Raw genomic sequence first — 18493 nt, 5'->3', positions numbered from 1 at the left:
AGCATTCTGAAATGCTATCATGGCAATATTATAATCAAAATTCTTGATGCTCAATGCTTTTGTGTTAAACTAAGTCACTAAATCCTTCAAGGATTCCCCCAAGCTCTTCTTTAGGTTGACTAAGCTCATGGTGGATTTCTGATATCACCTAAAATGAGCAAAGTGAGCCAAGAACTTGCTCCCTAGTTTCTCTAAGCTAATGATCAAGAGATGAGTAGGGCTCGAGTACTAAGTCTAAGCATGCCCTTTTAAGATAACTAAGAAAACTTGACACCACATGGCATCTGATATGGCTGAACCATCATGTGGAAGGTGAAAAAGGTCCAAGTGATCAGTCTAGTCAATGGTGCATCCATAGAGTTTTATGCTTGGGATTTGGAAATGTTCTAAGGGAACCGCAACCAAGAACTCTTAGCTTAGGGGCTAGTTCGAATCGATGGCCCAAGGTTCCTCCTTCTTTCTTTTCATCTCAACAATCTCCTTTTACAGGAGATGTGGTCGCTTCTCCTACAGGGTTTCACCTACTAGGGTGTCGATTGAGCTAGAGTTATTACCCTCCTAATGGTGTCGCTTTCGCTCCTCATGCTTCGAGTGCCTACTCTTATGCTTTTCCCTGTAGGACTCCATCTCTTCCTAACACTCACCTCGATACTCATATCGCTCTTCTCAACACTCATCTTGATCATTGCTCATCTCGACACTCATTCTGGTGGTGTTGCTATCTAAGAAAGCCAACTAGTAGCTTAGTCAGGTGTTGTACTTGTCCCTCCAACTAAGGAAGCTAGTCCAAAGGTGGTAGTGGGTTCCTTAGATGGTGATCCCTTGTTGCTCCACCCTCAAATGGCTTGCATTGGCTCAGGTTAAAGAAGTTATTGTCTTCTTCAATGGTAGTTTGTGAAGGGTTCTTTCTAGTTGCCATGTTGAAAAAAACTTGAACTCAAAAAAAGCACTCGATAGGTAGGAAAGAGCAATCAACCCCAATATGAGCGCCAAGTGATGATGTTGGTTCCATCACTAAAGTTTGTCTCAAATCGAGTATCTACGAAGGTGGGGGCCTTTATCCCTTAAGAGAACTCCAATGTTCAAATTAGTAAGAAGAAAGTGACTCAATATAAATTAAACTTTCATTATCATGATCATATATCTAGGAGTTCATTCCTATTTGTAGATGAGATGGAGTGGCACCCAAGAGTGCAATTTGGTCGTTGGGTCGAGATTCTTGTGTGGTTAAAGAGATTTTCAAGATATTAGAGAAATTTGCAATTAACTAAGTCTATGAGAGTAGAGTAGGTCCGCTTGAGTCTTTCATGTTACCGATAGATTCAAGTTAAGTCAGATCAACGGGTCTCTATGAAAACAAATCTTGGAGACCTAGGAGATACGTGGCATTCCTTAGTGCAAATACGTGGTGAATTCATATCAACCTCTGATCATACATGTGACACATAATAATTAGTAAATCTATAAAATAATGAAGTAATTTCTCTTTAAAAAGGATATTCTCTTGTCAACATGCATTTTTAGGGATTAAAAGTCTAATGGATTTACTTAATCTCTTAGTCTTGGATAATCACCTTATAGTGGATTGAATTAATATATGAGATCACTCATTGTACTTTTGAACTTCATGCCATAATTAAACCCCTTATTTATTTTCTCTAAGAAAAAAATGATTGGAATTTATATGAAATTCTTGTAAAATTAATTAAATAGAGATTCACTAAGGAAGCTTAAAGAATTGCAAATATTTAAAAAAATTCATAGTTTTCACTTTCATTGCAAAATAAAATTAACTAGATATAGAAAAGCCATTTTCATTAACCAAATATATAAAATAATCAACTTAAATATTTTATTGTCGTATAATCTTTTCAATTTAAATATTTACACACTATAATTTTTCAAAAAGTCATAATCTCTTTCTAGTTCTAATATTTTATTATCAAATTGGCATGTGACACAATTAAATCATGAATTTATTCATATATATATATATATTTGCTGAATATTCATATTTTATTTCAGTATAATGCATAGGTAGGGGTGAGCAGAAGTTCGGTTCGATTTTTCAAAGAAAATGATTCCGTTCGATTATATTTTCTTCTAAAAAATTGATTACTCGGTTCGGTTCGATTATTTTAATATAAATAACCGAAAAATCTAACCAAATCATGCAACCATAACCCCCCCCCCAAGTGAACCGAACCAACCATCCCCCCTGCGGGACCCAACCAAATCGTCCACCCCCCCTCTCCACGTGACACCCGAATCCCAATAGGCAATATAGCCTTTTTCTCCATCCCTTGCTGTCGTCGATAGCCTTCTCCGATCTTTATCCCTTGCCTCCCTACAATAGTGCGATGCCTGTCTTTTGACTCTTTTCTTCGTCTTTTTTGATGATGCTGATCATCTCCTCATTTTTTTGTCATTTCTCTCTCTCACTACCATCCCTTATCAATGGCAAAGAATAAGACAAAAGCCAGAGACGAAGACAACGCCGATGACCCATTTGGTAAGTTTTCCGACTACTTCTATTTTATATTAAAATCTAGATCTACTAAAATTCAATAATTAGATGCTTTTGATTTTAGCATATGTGGATCACTGTGGTTAGAAAAATTAGATCATCAGTTCCAATCATCAGAATTACTGGCTAGCTAGGTGGCCGACGACAACAGCAAGGCCAAACTAATGTTCGATCTCTTGGTTATTTTATGTTCCAATTCAATTTTTAATTCAATTCAATTATTACGATTTAGGTGTTGATTAGTTCAATTTCAATTAATTCGGTTTGTTAGGGTTAGTTGATCAGTTCAGTTATTACATATGATTCGTATGCATAAGAGATCTTTTAAAGAAATATATATATATATATAATTATATATTTTCATTTAAAATATAATAAGAAAAAAAGGGGGTTTTTTTGCCAATTTATATTTAGTTACCAAGCATTTAACTTTTGATTGGCAAAACCCACAAATACACGAGGCCAGTTTTTATTGTTAAAACTGTGAAAACAACTGGGAACAAAAAAAAACCTATCAAACGGGCTCTTAGAGAAGGGAAATGCAGAAACCTTATAACAGCCCATCTGAAGCCACAGACACAGCACAGCATCCTAATCCTATCAACAGAAAGAACACAAAGAGGGAAAGAAAACAGTCCAAGCCTGCTTAATACATTTAACTATAAAAGAACAAATTAATAACTTTGTATTCTTCTTTTATGAGTAAGAACAAAAACTAGGGCTAGCAATCAAGCCAATTCACATTTCCTGCCCAAGTTCCTTGAGGATCCAAACAGACTTCCATGGATACTGCTTATAGATTTTTTACACAAACAGATCTCAACTTGCTGAAAATGGTCTTTTTAATGAGAGATCAGCACCTCTGTCTAGGGTTTAATAAAATTTGAAAGCCACTGATAAATAACCCTTAAACTAACTCTACTAGGTCTGCTGCCCTCTGAGTATGCTACATCTATGAGACCTAAATTTTGCAGATTCACTTCCCAACAAAAAGAATGTTCAAGCTTCCCCATTGAGAATAAAATCATGGTGGGATCCATGGTAGGGAGTGAAACCACATGTAAGAGATGGATTGTGTCTACAAGCTCGGAGACAAACATTCATGCATATTGGATTTCACCTTTGGGGTTGATCTGGATTGGCGGCACCAGAGGCTGCGCTAGGGCCGGCACCATTTTCAAGTGGGGGGGAGGTGCCCCATCTCCCTTCTGTTTCCAGAGGCTCAATGACATAGACTCCACCATCGGTTAGTCCTAAAGCAAACTGATTAGGTTCAGTTGGATGTGTGGCGATGACAAGAGGATAAACTCCCATGCTGTGAAGGTCAAATTGTTAGATACTAAAAAGGAAGGTAAAGAAAAAGAGCCTGCAAGTATTTAGACAAGAACTTGCCTTGGGTTGTTAGGTATATAGGCAGCCTGGCTAATTCGGCATCTCAATCGGAGTGTTGAAGCAGTGAACACTCCAACACTAGCATCTTCAAAGCTGACATATATGGATTGGCTATCACAGGAATACGCAGCATGTGTGATTGGACCATTTGCTTCACGGGTAACCCACTATTTGAGAAACACATGTTGGAAATAGAAATATCAGAAGCTAGAACTAAGGACAAACCCCTGCTTGAACTGATAATATAGGCATCAAACAATCAGGACCCAAATTTGTTTAAAATCAGGTTTACTCAATAATATTGTGGCATACAGACTATAGGTTGACTGACGATGCACAGAACAATGCAAATGAAAAGCACTATTAATTCAGTATAACAAGAAAGATCCAGTTTCAAAACTTTTAAGAGTATCTGGAAGAACAAATGCATCTGACACTTTACTCTCTCTTTTGTTGATAAGATCTGACAATTTACTTTCTAGATAGCCAGGATGTATGATAAATTTGAGTAGGAGAAAACTTAGATTCTTCACCTGCTTAAGGCATTCTAGCTTAGATGCTTCATATATGGCTATCTGAGTTTCATGGACTGCCAGCACATGAATCTGATCTTGGTGAAATTGCACGCGTGTATCTGCAAGAGGACTCAGAGTACGTCCACTTGGAATCTGCAAGTATTTACTGGTTTGCTTGTCCCATCCATCTGTGCTCCAAACACACAGCTGTATATATACAAGTGGTCATTACTGGCCAGAATAAATCTGACGTAATATTTTGCCAATTTATGCAAGCATTTTTGGGAGCAAAGAGCAATAATGCACTGAATAGCTGCTTAAAGGGGGTCCTATGGTTGTTTCTACGAACAACAGCATTTGCACGCTAGAAATAGTACATATTCTTTGTTTTGCCAAGTAAAGATAAACGGGAAAGGGGAAATTACAAGGATAAGCGGAGCTGAATAGAGACCATGTAAGCACATAGAAGTGGGCCTACTGAACTTCCACTTGCAAGCAAATGCTAACTGGAAGGGAAACCATGACCCCCTTATATGCACACACAAGTCCCTGGTCCTGGCAGATGTGGGATAGTTTAGACAATCTATTTTGCAAGATAATAGGGAAGGGGAAATCACACGGCACATAAGCAGAGCTTAATAGACCATGTAGCACATAAAAGTTAAGCCCCTGAACTTCCACTTCCAGGCAAATTGCTGACTGGAAGAGAGCCCATGACACCTTTATATGCATATTTAAGTCCCCAGTCTTGGCCATCGAGGGTTGGCCTAACCAGTTTTTTTTTGTGAAGTAAACAATGGGGAAAGAGGAATCGCACAGCATAAGCAGAGCTGAATGGAGGTTAGAGACCACATAAACACACAGGGAAGTCACACAATTGAAGTATAGATTTTAAAAGTAGTGCTGTGAGGTCCTTAATCAGGTGGCCTCATGCCATAGCTCGTGCTAAGAGTAAGAAGGCTAAATACCAGCTGAGATAGTATCATTGAGTGTGTCTTTACTAATTGGCAGATGTTTTCTGCCGTTTCAGTAACAAGTATAAAGATGTCAAACAATGGCCCCAAAACTCCTACCTGGGAATCAGCACCTGAGGAAACCAGCACATTAAGAACAGCAGAGAAGGCAAGGCCTGTTATTCTTTTTTGATGGCCTTTGAGCTTTGTTTTAACCTGCAGAAACAGAACAGATAATGTTAACATGGAGGCCCCCCTGTAACAGTTTTTTCACATACTTGATATGGGTCCAAGATTGATTGGCACCAGTGGCTGGACTTATCAAGTGGTTTATAATAATCTAAACATATGGAATGCACCTTGGCAGATAATTAATAGGAATATTTAATTAGCAAACTTAAGCTATAGTGCAAACAGATTACAACCTCATCAACTCGGACATTATATATTTGGATAGAAGAGTCCTCCATTCCTATTGCAATGATATTATTGTCTTGAGGATGGAATGCTAAAAATGTTGCTGCAGGTGGTGGAGGCATAAAAGTTGTCATTGTCTGCAGTGAAAAGCGAAACTAAGCATCACAAGAAAGAACAAAAAGTGACAGAATCACAACAGAAGTGAAGCCTACTAGAAATGTTTTCACACTTACCAAGATACTCTTTCCTAGTGACAATTTGTTCTTCACTCACATTTTTCCCAAAATTCATCCTTTCTGAAGACTTATTTCAGGTTCTACTCCTATAACTTTCTTTTTTTTTTTTTTTTGGTAATTCTACCTCTTTTAACTTTCATCATCCCATATTTACAACTTTTTTTTTTTTTTAACCAAGAGTATTAACCAGGAGATCAAAGAATAAATGTATTAATTTAGAAACGAGGATAGTATAATTTTTTCTAGAATTACAGGTTCTGACTACCATACCTTTTAGTTAGTCAATAAATTAATCAACAAGAAGAAGTCATTTTCAGAAAACATAAAGAGAGTGCCAATAGCCATTTACCTTGAATGTCATCATATTGAATAATGAGATTTTCCCTCCTGAAGCTGACATGACGTAAGAGTCATTCTTTGAGAGAGCAAAGCATGGAACAGCATCTTCAGGGTTTGTATCACTGATATCATTTGTCATCAATATTCCACTAGAGGGTTGCCAAAGCTGGGGCGCAACAGTAGCAGTAGCCTACAACAGGCAGATAAATGAATACAACTGTGCCATGACTTATGCTTATGAATATTAATGTCAAGGAAAGGCAGCAAGCTTCTCATTCAGATAACTCAGTACCTTGCCAGTTATATTTCTATCATTTCTCTGCCATTTCCAAAGCTTGTGCACTGCATTGGCTGATAGTGCCAAAATGGCAAACGCTGAATTTGTGTACATCAACCTAGAAACCTGAAATGGGGAAGGAAAAATAAAGGGACCAAACATAGAACTTCAAACATTAAGAACAGAAAGGAAAAGAAAACAGAAGCTATCAAGAAATGAAAATTGGATCTTCAAATTGCTACACCCAATAATCTCAAGTCAGAAGCTATCAAGAAATGATTTTCAGCCTCCTAGGTACAGATAATTCAGCCAAAACCATTATACTCTCTACTGGCGGTGCCCCTTCTTGACATTAACTAGATTGTCTTTTTAAGGCCTATAGGCATAAAGTAACCAAAAAATATGATGACCTACCATGAAAATTTTTGTAAAGACAAAAGCAAAAGCAACTGAGCAAATTAAAAGTGCTGCAAATTCAGCAATGGAATTTCTTTACAAAAGAATTTTTTTAGATAAAAATATGAAATATCTTAATTAGCAAAGAAAACCTTTTTTGGAGAATAACAAATATCAGAGTTTCAGAACTCATTTAAATATTATAGTTTGAATACATGAAAAAGGATGTTACTATTGTTTCAACAACATAATTAAGCAAACTGACAGAAGACAGAAGAAAAGAATGAACCCAGGCAAATTAACATTTCACCAGCAACATAAGCAGTTGCAACACAACCAACGAAGTCTATATTGCAATCAATGTAGAGAAGATTGTAAGAGGTTGACGTAAAAAAATCAGTAATTCCTAAAATTCTTGAACAGGTTCAGCCCAAACCTTTGTTGGCGCCAAATTATCTGGAAGCCTCAGGGATCGACATTGTGACGGTTCATTTATTTCTGTCAGTTTCCAGATCCTAGATTTGTCTGCAGACTCTTCTGTGATTCTGGGTTTTACATCTACCAAACTTCGATTATCGCCATTCTACAGCAACTCAAAAAGAAAAGGTTAATCATTGAATAGACAACATCTTTAGGAAAGCAAAAGGCAAGCATGTGAAGCACACTTTTCTAACAGTGAAATAGAACAGTATGCATAATTGCATCAAACAAATCCAGAAATAAAAATCAGTGGTGCTCCATTTAAGAACTACATTCCCCAGACTGAGACAGCAACACTAACCAATGCAACAATGGATGCCACAGGAGCAGCACGGTCCATAATGCTAGGTCCAATGGATGCATTAGGCGTACCAAATGCTCCCATTGCAGGGGCCTGTATACAGATGAGACATTTTTTCTGGTTAAGTAAAAATTCTTTGGGAAAGCAGATGACATGTTATTCAATTGTTTAGTTCAATGATATCTGCTGGCAGTTACAAGTTAATTTTTACCTTCACAACAGCTGCAGGTCCAACTTTAGAAGCATCAAATGGACGGCTTTCAACTGTCCGCAATAATCTAATCCCATCTGCATTTGCTAGAATTTTGACACCATTATCATTCGCTGACACAGCCAACAGTATCCCTTCCTTGTTGAATCGAATACAAGGAGAAGCCTGGAGATGTATTTCAACAAGGATGGTTGGTTAGAAAGAGGGATCTGGGTGGAAAGATCTATGTTCAGTAACTCATTTCAAATATTTACCGGCAGTCCACCATCTGCATCTGCAGTTGTCAATAAATTAACACCGTCCACATCCCAAAATTTGACCGTGTACTCATCACCAGCTGCCAAGAACCGGTTCTTTGTTGTATCAAATTGCACAACCCCCGCAGATCGTTTTCCAAGACCATGATATGTACGCTTGACGGCTCCCTCACTTTCATTCCATTCCACAAGGTAAGAATCTCCTTCTTTATTGGTTCCACAGGAGAACAACCTATCAGGTGACAATTAGATGCTTTAGTTGAAAAAAGTACATACCACCTTAGTACCCCGTGCCAAAAGAATAAGGGAACAAGAAACTGGAAAGTAGGAATGTTAATTGAACCTGGTCCCATCGGCACTGTATGCCATTGTGGTGGATGAATGACCTGGAGCGTCATAGTCAACTCTAGAACCCAAGTTGTCATACAACCATGCCTTTATTTTCCCATCAGTTGCCGTTGAGAAAATAAACTGGGATAAAAAATAAAAAAAAAGTTACAAAAATTTTAAAAGATAAATGCAAGAGTAATATAGTGCAAGGAAAAAAAAAAAAAGAAAGTAACCACATGTAGTCCATATAATATATAAATTGGAGAAAAATTAAAACAGAAATCCACATTTTAAACAAATGTAAAACTAAAGCAAACATACACAGTTCTAATGTCTGGTTAGATATCTCGAAATGAACTTTAATGATGGCATGTCTAATGTTGATGTCTTTGTTAATTTTAGGTGGGCATACTTGAAGTGAGAATGCTTTTTCATTTCTTTTTATCCTTTTGGATCATTTTTTATGCACGAATATTGACTAATATTTTTAAAAGGGTTTTTCTATTCTATGCTCTTAGGCACATGATAAGGAGTAACAAATATACCTCGTCTTCAGACAAAGTGTATCTGTTACACCTTTTTTAAGGCTCAAAGCACTCTTATTGGTTAATGATAAATACACATCATTCTCTGTAACGCCCCGTTTTGGGTATTTTAATTATGGGACTGTTTAGCCTAAATAGCTACGTTATTTATTGCCAGGGACCGAGAGTATTTGATGATTAGCCCGGGAACTCGATAAAGCGGTAGCAGAGAGGCCGAGTAAGTGGAATTTCATGTCCTATTAATTCCAATCATTTATAGGATTTTAATTGAGTAATATGGGAAACATTAAATTTTAAGTTAATTAGGTATGCTTGAAAATACAAGTTCATGAGAATTGGGGTCTATGTTGAAAATTCTAAGTCAAAGAGGTGAGTGGTGATGTGGTAGTCAAGTGTTCAAACTGGGCATTGAAAAGTCAAAATGGGAAAGGAGAAATTTGAAATGCATTCTCGGATGGCTTAATGAAACCATTAGGAAGGCCTTCTAGAAACATGAAGTTGGAGAAGGCAAGAGCCAAAGTTTGTGGGCTTGGAGAAGACTTTCTAGAAGCCTTAAGGGTGAAAATTGGGAGTGGAAAACAGCTGGAAATGGGGTATATTTAAGGTGTAAAACACCTATAACCTTTGAGTTAAGAGCAAAATTAGTGGTGGAGCAATTAAGTAAAATTTAATGGAAAATATATAAACATAAAATCTGAAATTTTAAGAGAAAAAGGAGGCATTTGGTAAGAGCTCTTGTGGGTCTCTTCCCTTCCAAAATCTAACATCTCTTCTTCAATTCTCAAGCAAGATTCTTCCTCTCTAAAGGCTCCAAATCCATCAAGTAAGGAAGCAAGAAGTAAAAAAGGCAAGTTCCCTTTCTTTTCTTCCATTATGGGCATTTAATTCCCTTTTGGGGGCTTGGTTTGGGAAATATTGAGTTGTTAAATCCTCTAATTTGAGGTCTTGAAGTGAGAAATTGAGGGCTTGTGAGAGTAGTAAACTATGGGGTTCTAGTATTGGTGATAGTTTTGGGGAGATAACCAAGTTTTGGGAGAAGAGGGGTTTTGGATTTATTTTGGTTGATTCTTGAATTTGATGATTTTAAATCCTTGTCGAGTCTTGTTGATGGCCTAAGTGGGGCTTGTTTTACCCCATGATTTTTAAAGGAATGGTGGTTATTGAATCACGATAAAGCATGGCAAGAATTGAATCTCTTGCATGCCTTGTGTTCTATTTCCATTCTAAATCTCTTGCATGCTTCATGTTCTATTTTAAATTGAGAAAATGTTCCCGAACCAATCCCTAAGCAATCTTATTACATCCTCAAGTTTCCCCAATATCCTTGAGTGTATTAAAAGAGGGGATTGGCCTTGGTGCAAATGTGAAAATGTTTATGGCATTAAAGTGATGAATCTTGGCACGGAATGACATGAAATGGGTGATATGTGTGCATCATGGACATGGCTTTATGCATGCGTGTGAGCTTGCATTTATCATGAATAACAGTGAACATGCTTTATACTTGTTGAGCATGCTTCATTGTATGTGAACATTAAGGTGATGCATTGCATGAAAAGTTAACGCACGCTTGGGATATATCCCCCAACAACCAGTGGGCTTATGTTATGCCTGAATGGCGTTTTATGCTCCTTCGGTGACGACTGGGGGGCGTGTCCATTGGTGACGACCATGGACGACAGTATATACATATTTATTTGGTTATAGCCAACAGTTAAGATAGGACCATTGGTCCCCTGAGAGATCACTGTTTCTTTGGATGTAGGTTTTCAACCACGAGCCAATATGTGTTATTATTTACTATGTGGGGCCTCACGGCCATATACGTGTTTACTGGCTTATGTATGCATGTTGCATGGCATAATTTACATTGGGTGGATGAGTGGTTGTCCTAATCATATTGCCCCTTTGTGGTTCAAATATCACCCACCATATATCCATTATGCCTTGAATTCAGCTATGTTGTTCTTCTTATATTTCATACTTGTTAAGTCTTGTGGCTCATATTTGTCTTCTTCACCATTCCAGATAAAGACAAAGAGGTAGCCGACGAGGGTCCGGGTAAGGCGGTTGGGTAGTTATGTGTGTCGGGGTACCCTCAAACAAAGATCTTGGGAGTATTTTGAGAGACTAGTGCAATATGGTTTTTCTTATAAAGTGAATGTAATGTGTTGATTGATGTATGTTTTGTAAAATGATGAAAGTCTCCATGCATGGTTTAGGTTGTACAATGAATGGATGCCATGTATGGTTTGATATTTATTTTAATGTTCCCTCTTGCATGCAGTATTGTGATTGTTGGGTTTCCTATCTTTCCATTTAACGCTCCTTTTTCGGGGCTCCCTGGGTGTTGTGATTGTCTACGAGAGGGGGTGTTACATTCTCACACATCACCAACCGTGTTGTTCGATCCAAAACACTCCTACTAGTTAGTGATGTGTGAGAATAATGGGTATTATCATCAACCAATAAGAGTGATTTGAGCCTTAAATAAGGTGTAACAAAAACACCTTGTCAAAAGATAAGGTGTATTTGTTACTCATCTTGTGCCTTAAAAGGTGAGTAACAATGTGTAAAAATGCGTCACGCACTGTTCATGGAAGTCTAATCAGTCTTAAATAAACAAGCTCCTCTTAGCTCTCACTTAATGAAAGAGTTGGAACATCTAGTGGAAAAATGTAGGCTTTGATATAACTTCAGAACATGTTACGAAGATGAAAATGCCATTTGGGCACTTAGTTGTGACACTCGTGCATTGATGTATTTATTTTGTGTCATGTCAAGGCAAATGTACAGCATATTAATGCACAGAGTATCACTAAAAGTGTCACAACTAAGTGTTCAAATATCATTTCCGTTACAAAAAATCTTGAACAGGTGGGTCACTTTTACTTGTTGTACAACAATATATTTATTTCTTTACAAAAGATCAAACCTATGTATACAGAATGTGACAGGCAATTCATTAGTTTTAATGTCTTCACATGTGGGCATGGTTGACAAACTATTAAACCTCACACTGTCATTATACACAAGGCTGAAAACAGACCTAGCCGAGTTCCACCCATTCATTAGCAAGCTCCAAAAAAAGTTTGTGCTCAGACAATCTTTGAATTTGTCCTTTCCTACTTATATAATAAAAAAATTTCTATTGGGTGACAGTTAGCCATGGATCAGAAGATAGTTCAAACAATAGGACAAGTATCCTGCACAAGCCGACACGCATACCATGATCCCTGATATATGTCGAGCACATGGACCTAAGAGTTTTATATTATTTTCTAAATCTTGTTGGACCCTGACAAACTTCTAGCACTTGGACAGGTGCCAAAAGTCCAAATCCACTTGAGGATATTATGATTGAAATCTACTCCTCCCCCATTATTTTGGAGAAGCAACCACGTCGTAAAACAACAGTATCTCACACAGATTCTATATCCATCAACCACATGATGACTTCAACATTTTGAAACACACATATATCATGGAGAATATATTGCCAGGTTCCTCATTGGAAATGAAGAGAAGGCAGATTATGATTGTTTACCGTCTTTGTTTTTTAAATTAATATACTTACTACCTTGCCTTGAATCCAAGTCCATAAAAGGAAAGAAAATAACTAGGTTTTCCCATCTTTCTTTAATAAACTATATAGTGAAATGATGATACCTGAATGTTTTCCTTGTGATGTGGACATACAGAATAGACAGGCGCATCATGACCCTCAAAAATATACTGCTTTGCCCCTGTAACTGCATCCCACACCTGTAAAAACTTAAATTTCATGACCAAAGTTGCAAAATCTGTCTACTTGTAAGGTAATGACATGGAAACAGACCTTGATAAATCGATCCTCCCCACAGGTGACAACGGAAAGTTGCTTGTTTGGATAAGAGAAAGCAAGATCATTAACACTACCAGCATGAGCATCAATCTGTAAACCCAAAAATATAAAGCTATTTTTTATATGTGTTTAAAAAGATTGAGAAGCTGCTATAAACTTTGGAGATAGAGAGAGAAAGCAACAAACTCCGAGGTGCTTGTTTGATGGCACAAACCTCTAGATGGTTCCGTACATCTTCACCACCATGGTAGGTATATATGTGCACAATGTGTTTGGAATAAGCAACACCTACATAAGGAAGCAATGTTAGAACCGATAGCATCCCATCTTAATTCACAGCACTTTTATTGCACTGCCTCATCAAGTGACAACATGCAGAAATTAATAATAGTGGATGGTTCAACATAAAATTTCTTGCAACATACCAAACAGGGTACCATCTGGACTCCAAATCACACGATTGATTGAAGCAGTGTAATCAGTGGACAGACTTCCCTGATTCACAACCACAAAATGATATTGGCAACTTTAAGAAACATCAAACCTATATTCATGTTTACACAAGTTGGAACATTGGTGGCAAACCTGCAGAGGCACTGAACATTTTCCGAGGTCCCAAACCTTGAAAATCCTATGAGCAAGCCTCTCTCGGCTACCTAGATCCCATAGTATGATTTCTCCGGTGTTTGTTCCAACTACAATAAATTAACAAATGTGAAGGCATGGAAATAGTGAAAAAAGTAATAAACAAGCAAACATCCAGTATTCATACGGCTAATCAACCAAAATAGCATAGGAAAAGTGGGTGTGCCAGGAGCTAACCAAGCAGTAGAATCTGTTGAACTGGATGGAAGTCCATACTCTTCACAGATGAAGCCTGATTTAATGTCATCACAACATCCTTGGGCAAATCATTAGAAGAGTATGAACTCTGACCATGGGTCTGAGCCGGATAACCAACAGGCAGGATATTGACAGGCAGATTATTGACCTGTTAATAAGCTTACAAAATGTAGGGTCAACTAAACTCAACTTACAACACAAAAAACACATACTAAGCTAAAGGCTCAAAGTTAGGATTCCAAATGGACTGAAAACTCGTGGCTGCCCCTCCTCAAACAGAGAACATGCACAGAATTAGAACTTCAGAAGTAAAATAAGCAAAAACAAAACACAGTGGCAAGCACAATTCCACACATATATTCAGACCGTAAAATTATGTCAACAAAATAAATGTAGATAAAATATAAAAAGGTACAATCTGGATGTACCGGCCAAGCATAATAGATATTCAATTCTTAAAAATTCATACAAGCAAACAGCAGATATCAACTGAAGTGCAAATCTCTTGGCACATCCCTTTTTTATATTTTTAAGCTTCAGGTAAGTGCATAAATATTTCTTTTTATTTCAACTAGTATTATTTTGATTTTCTCATCGTGAGTATTCTCCCAAACATAAAGAATTTCAAAACCCTAGAACAAGATACTGTCGCTTACCATGCAAAACTTTAAGGCAAAGCTAATGCAGATAATAAATGGTTGCATGTCCAACTAATTCAAATACCAGTGTGCAATATCACCCATTATTTTTCTTTGTCATTAGATAAGATTTTTTTCATTTCAAAGCACTAGTTGCTTCAACTGCTCCAGGGAACAAGATTCTAAATCCCTAATGCTGAAACTCATTTTCAAATTCATAACTGCCGACTCAAAACCAACACTCAATTGCAAATTAACAATTGAAATAAGAAAACTAAACTATTATAAACCCATTATGCAACAATTGATGACAAGTCCATTGATTACTAACATTCCAAGTTAAAATGGTCTACGAGTGTAATAGAAAGGCAACAAAAGTCAACCATCCACTCATGTGCACAATTTCAAGAAATTATAATTCCAATCATACTTAAAAAATTAAAGACTCAGTAGAAAAAAATAATCCACCATTACCTATTAAACAAATATCACAGCTGACACCATCTAAAAGCTTCAGAGAACAGAAAAGGGAACAAATATAAATTTAATTTTTGGTCATAATGCTTGTAAAACTAACAGTATTAGCTTAGATTTCCATCAAATGCAAGAGAAATACAGAGGAATTGTTATGCAGTACTTCGTCTGACATTCCAAAAGGCCTTGATCTTTTCAACACATGTTCAGAATCTGCTGTCTGATAGTCCATAGCAGCATTATTTGTTGGAGGAGTCCTTGGGCGCTTTATAATAGCTGATACAAATGAACACAAGCACAGAAGGTAAAAATCCTTCAGCGATGAAAGAGCTCAAGTAAAGCAGTGTGAGAGGAAGAATCAGCAAAAACTAGTGCAAAATTTGAACTAAAACAACATAAGATCAAATCCTGAATAATAATATGAAACTTAGGGCTTAAGAAAACCTAAAATGTTGAGTCATGGTCAACGGCTGCCTACAAATGTCTTAAAATGTTATTTATACTAAGGTTGCAACAATAATAGATCCTAGCCCTTGATCACAAAGGAATCCTTCTAACCTTAGCTATCCATCTATACTAAAAGTAACATGCTATTCACAAAACTATTTATTAAAGCTAATAATGTAAAATACTTTCCAAAACCTAATAACTTAAATACTAACCATAACTAAACAAATAGAGAAATAAAAGCACTAATAAATCAAAGAATACGCTCCTGCATCATTAAGTCAAATGAGGGAGAAGAAACTTGAATCATAAAAATTCTACTTCAGAAAATGCCATGCAGAGGTTTTTTGGTAATCAGTGAACGTTATCTCAGATACATCTCACCACTAAGATCCCAGTGCATTTCTAAATTTCTCATTTTATACCACCAAATAGTTGAAACTGACAACCACTAGGTAGTAATTAGGAAAGGATTCATATAATATCTAAAGTAAAGAGAATGTTCTTTTTTTTTTCTTTTGATAAAAAAATTACCAGTATTATTAGGTGTAGCAAAGCCCATAGGCCCAGCAGAAGCAGAGGGGTGAGGAACTGGAGATGGATTAGCCATCCATCCCGCAAGTGATGCTGGCAGAGGAGCTGGTGCTGGCTGGAATGGCTTAAAAATAGAAAAAACAAAAAAAACACAGAAAAACTTCATGAAATGATATTTTCAAAGAATAAACCATAAGTTGGAAGAACTTGCTACTTCCACTTACACCATGAGCACCCAGAGGTGGAAAACCCCCAGGCTTAGGAACAGCACCCATTAGTTGATTGGTCACAGGAGAAGGAGCACGGGCACCATTTGGCTGCGACTGTCCACAAGAATGGTCTACAAACAGGGTTTTTATGTCAGGGTTAGGCTTTGGGTTCTTGCAAAGCTGGTGCTGCCAATTCAAGCTGCAACATGTCACAGTAGAATTTCAATCAGAGATGAATGCTTCAACTTAGATAAAATTTCAACTCTAATAAACCAAGCAAATGACCTTTGGTTAATCAGCGTTCGCAATCTTGAATTCTTCAAATTAGGAAATGTTAGCTTGTCACGAAATAAGGGGTTTGCTTCAATCAACTTTTTAAGTTCAACAAGCATTATACTCCTAGCAGACTTGGTATCTCCATATTTCGATAGTTGCTCATTCTCTCTGTAAGGCAGTGTGTTTGCATTAGAAACCATCAACAAATACAATAAAAGCCCAAATATAGAAGATATGAAAGAATAAGGCAGCAAGAAAACAATAGTGCAATACTAGTTTTTCCGTACCTAAAGTTATCCAACGTCAAAAGCTGTGTAATCTCTTTAAAGAGATCTTCATTAAAAGCTGAAAAAACTTTCAAGTCCTTGACTAAAATATCAACAGCTTTAGCACGATCCTTCCTACAATTTGAGCAAAAAAGTAACCAGTTGTACCTTCAAGTTAAAAATAAGCTGCAAAAGAACTAAAGTAAAATATATCTATCTAGAAAAAGAACAACTTTGCAGAGACACCTTCAATATCATCAAATCATAACCTACCCGTCTAGGGCTTCTAGATACTTCTGCTTTCGGATCTCAAAGAAGATCTTCATGGAGTATCTGTTATCATCAACCTTTGTGAATCCGGATAAATATTTCTCCACCTCATCCCAATCCCCGTTTGTCACCATTTCCTCAAAATATCTCATGTTAAAGAAAAAACCTGATTCTTGCTCCAGTCTCCAACAGATCAACAAAAATGGAAAACATAACAATATTAGCTCGAATACACCAAGCTGCGCAACAGACACATTTATGTCCTCCATACATGCATATATTAAAGTAGCTAAAGCACCAGTTTTAGTTCACCTAAGCTATCGAAATTCCTCATTTCTAATTTCTCTTATCCTCATCTTTTTAGCAAACAAACATAATCATAATAGTCCCGAAGGAGTAGAAATGGAGACAATTGAACCTTACCTGTGAACACTATCTTTGAATTTCTCTTCATCGAGAAATTGAAGTATAAGAAAAACAAGCTCTCTGCTCAGAGAAGACATATTGCCCTTCAAACCTGCCAAACTGCAAGAAAATATTAAGCAAAAAGAAAAAAAAAAGTAAGAATCGCATGAACAGAACAAACCGACACACTTCAATCCCCAAATTACAAGCAAACTCCAGTCAACATAACCACATAAACCAGATCATACGTATACAGACATACACGTAGGCCAAAAAAGAGCAGCAAAATAAAAAAAGGGGAAACAATTAAACACCAAAAGGCAAATCTAAGAACCACCATGACATAATAATCGACAAAATTCAATCAATCCCTAAATCACTGGCGAGCTCCAGTGCACAAAGCACCACAAATCAAATCACAAATACCTACAAGACTCTGCAAATCACATAAATCTCATTTCATGCTCATATGCGATGATAAAGAGAGCTCGTACCTTGATCGAACGAGAGAGAGAGAGAGAGTTTTTTTTTTTGGGGGGGGGGGGGGGGGAGAGAGAGAGAGAGAGAGAGAGAGAAGCAGATCGAGAATGAAGAAGGAAGACGAAGACAGCGAGAGGTGCTTTCTCTCTCTAGGGATTTAAGGAAGGAGAAGAGGGCTGAAGCGAGAAAACCCAAAAGGGTCGAAGAGAAATTAAGAAACGGTTCGTTGGCGAGTGCGAGATGAGATATTATGCGGATTGAAAGTGAGGTCGGGATAAGTGATAAGAACCTTGGCTTATTGAGTGATAAGTGGGTGGAGAGTCTCGATGGTTGATAAGCACGATGACTTATATTGGCAGTAAACGCGTCTAATGTGTATTTATATGGCCGGTTTATGCGGAGCGTACGAGGAGAGGTTACGTGGGATTTGTTGCGATGCTGGAGCCTGCATAGCTGACGACGGACCCTCATGATTTTAGGTTTGACTTCTCGTTTTAGATGCTTAACCTCCCCCACTATACACACTATGAAACACATGACAAATTTGTGTATATATTTAAAAAAGTTAAACACAAAAAACAAATAAACTATTATAGCCTTCATGAGAGGGACAAATCTGCCTGTTTTAGGT

At 37.2% G+C, this 18493-nt stretch overlaps 1 protein-coding gene across 2 annotated transcripts; it reads right to left on the bottom strand.

Annotated features, from left to right (window-relative positions):
- Positions 1 to 3150: 3150 nt before the first annotated feature.
- Positions 3151 to 18004, bottom strand: LOC127806243 (topless-related protein 4-like). 2 transcript variants are annotated; one of them, XM_052343396.1, is made up of 26 exons: positions 17877 to 18004; positions 17401 to 17502; positions 16981 to 17160; positions 16729 to 16842; positions 16451 to 16609; positions 16181 to 16364; positions 15957 to 16080; positions 15118 to 15251; positions 13843 to 14011; positions 13606 to 13715; positions 13446 to 13515; positions 13235 to 13308; positions 13015 to 13110; positions 12846 to 12941; positions 8645 to 8772; positions 8299 to 8533; positions 8045 to 8209; positions 7834 to 7926; positions 7489 to 7635; positions 6672 to 6782; positions 6390 to 6569; positions 5813 to 5941; positions 5508 to 5603; positions 4453 to 4641; positions 3920 to 4086; positions 3151 to 3842 (listed from the first exon to the last, which is right to left on the bottom strand). In XM_052343396.1, the coding sequence occupies exons 2-26, from the start codon at positions 17478 to 17480 to the stop codon at positions 3644 to 3646; spliced, it is 3429 nt and encodes a 1142-aa protein (XP_052199356.1). In that variant the 5' UTR covers positions 17481 to 17502; positions 17877 to 18004; the 3' UTR covers positions 3151 to 3643. The 2 variants fall into 2 exon arrangements, with proteins under 2 accessions (XP_052199356.1, XP_052199357.1); XM_052343397.1 differs by having other exon boundaries at positions 15139 to 15251; positions 17877 to 18002.
- Between the last annotated feature and the right edge of the window lie 489 nt (positions 18005 to 18493).

The sequence above is a fragment of the Diospyros lotus genome, chromosome 7, assembly GCF_014633365.1.
Source record: "Diospyros lotus cultivar Yz01 chromosome 7, ASM1463336v1, whole genome shotgun sequence".
Classification (NCBI taxonomy): domain Eukaryota; kingdom Viridiplantae; phylum Streptophyta; class Magnoliopsida; order Ericales; family Ebenaceae; genus Diospyros; species Diospyros lotus.
The sequence above is the reverse complement of the archived record's forward strand: the minus strand, read 5'-3'. Positions and strand labels throughout refer to the sequence as shown.

Excerpts from the sequence above, each read along its gene's own strand:
- LOC127806243 (XM_052343396.1), bottom strand. The coding sequence starts at position 17,480 with ATGTCTTCTCTGAGCAGAGAGCTTGTTTTTCTTATACTTCAATTTCTC. Across the intron at positions 16,610-16,728 it reads TTGACGTTGGATAACTTTAG|AGAGAATGAGCAACTATCGA; the intron begins GTACGGAAAAAC and ends ACTGCCTTACAG. Across the intron at positions 13,309-13,445 it reads TCCAGATGGTACCCTGTTTG|GTGTTGCTTATTCCAAACAC; the intron begins GTATGTTGCAAG and ends TTCCTTATGTAG.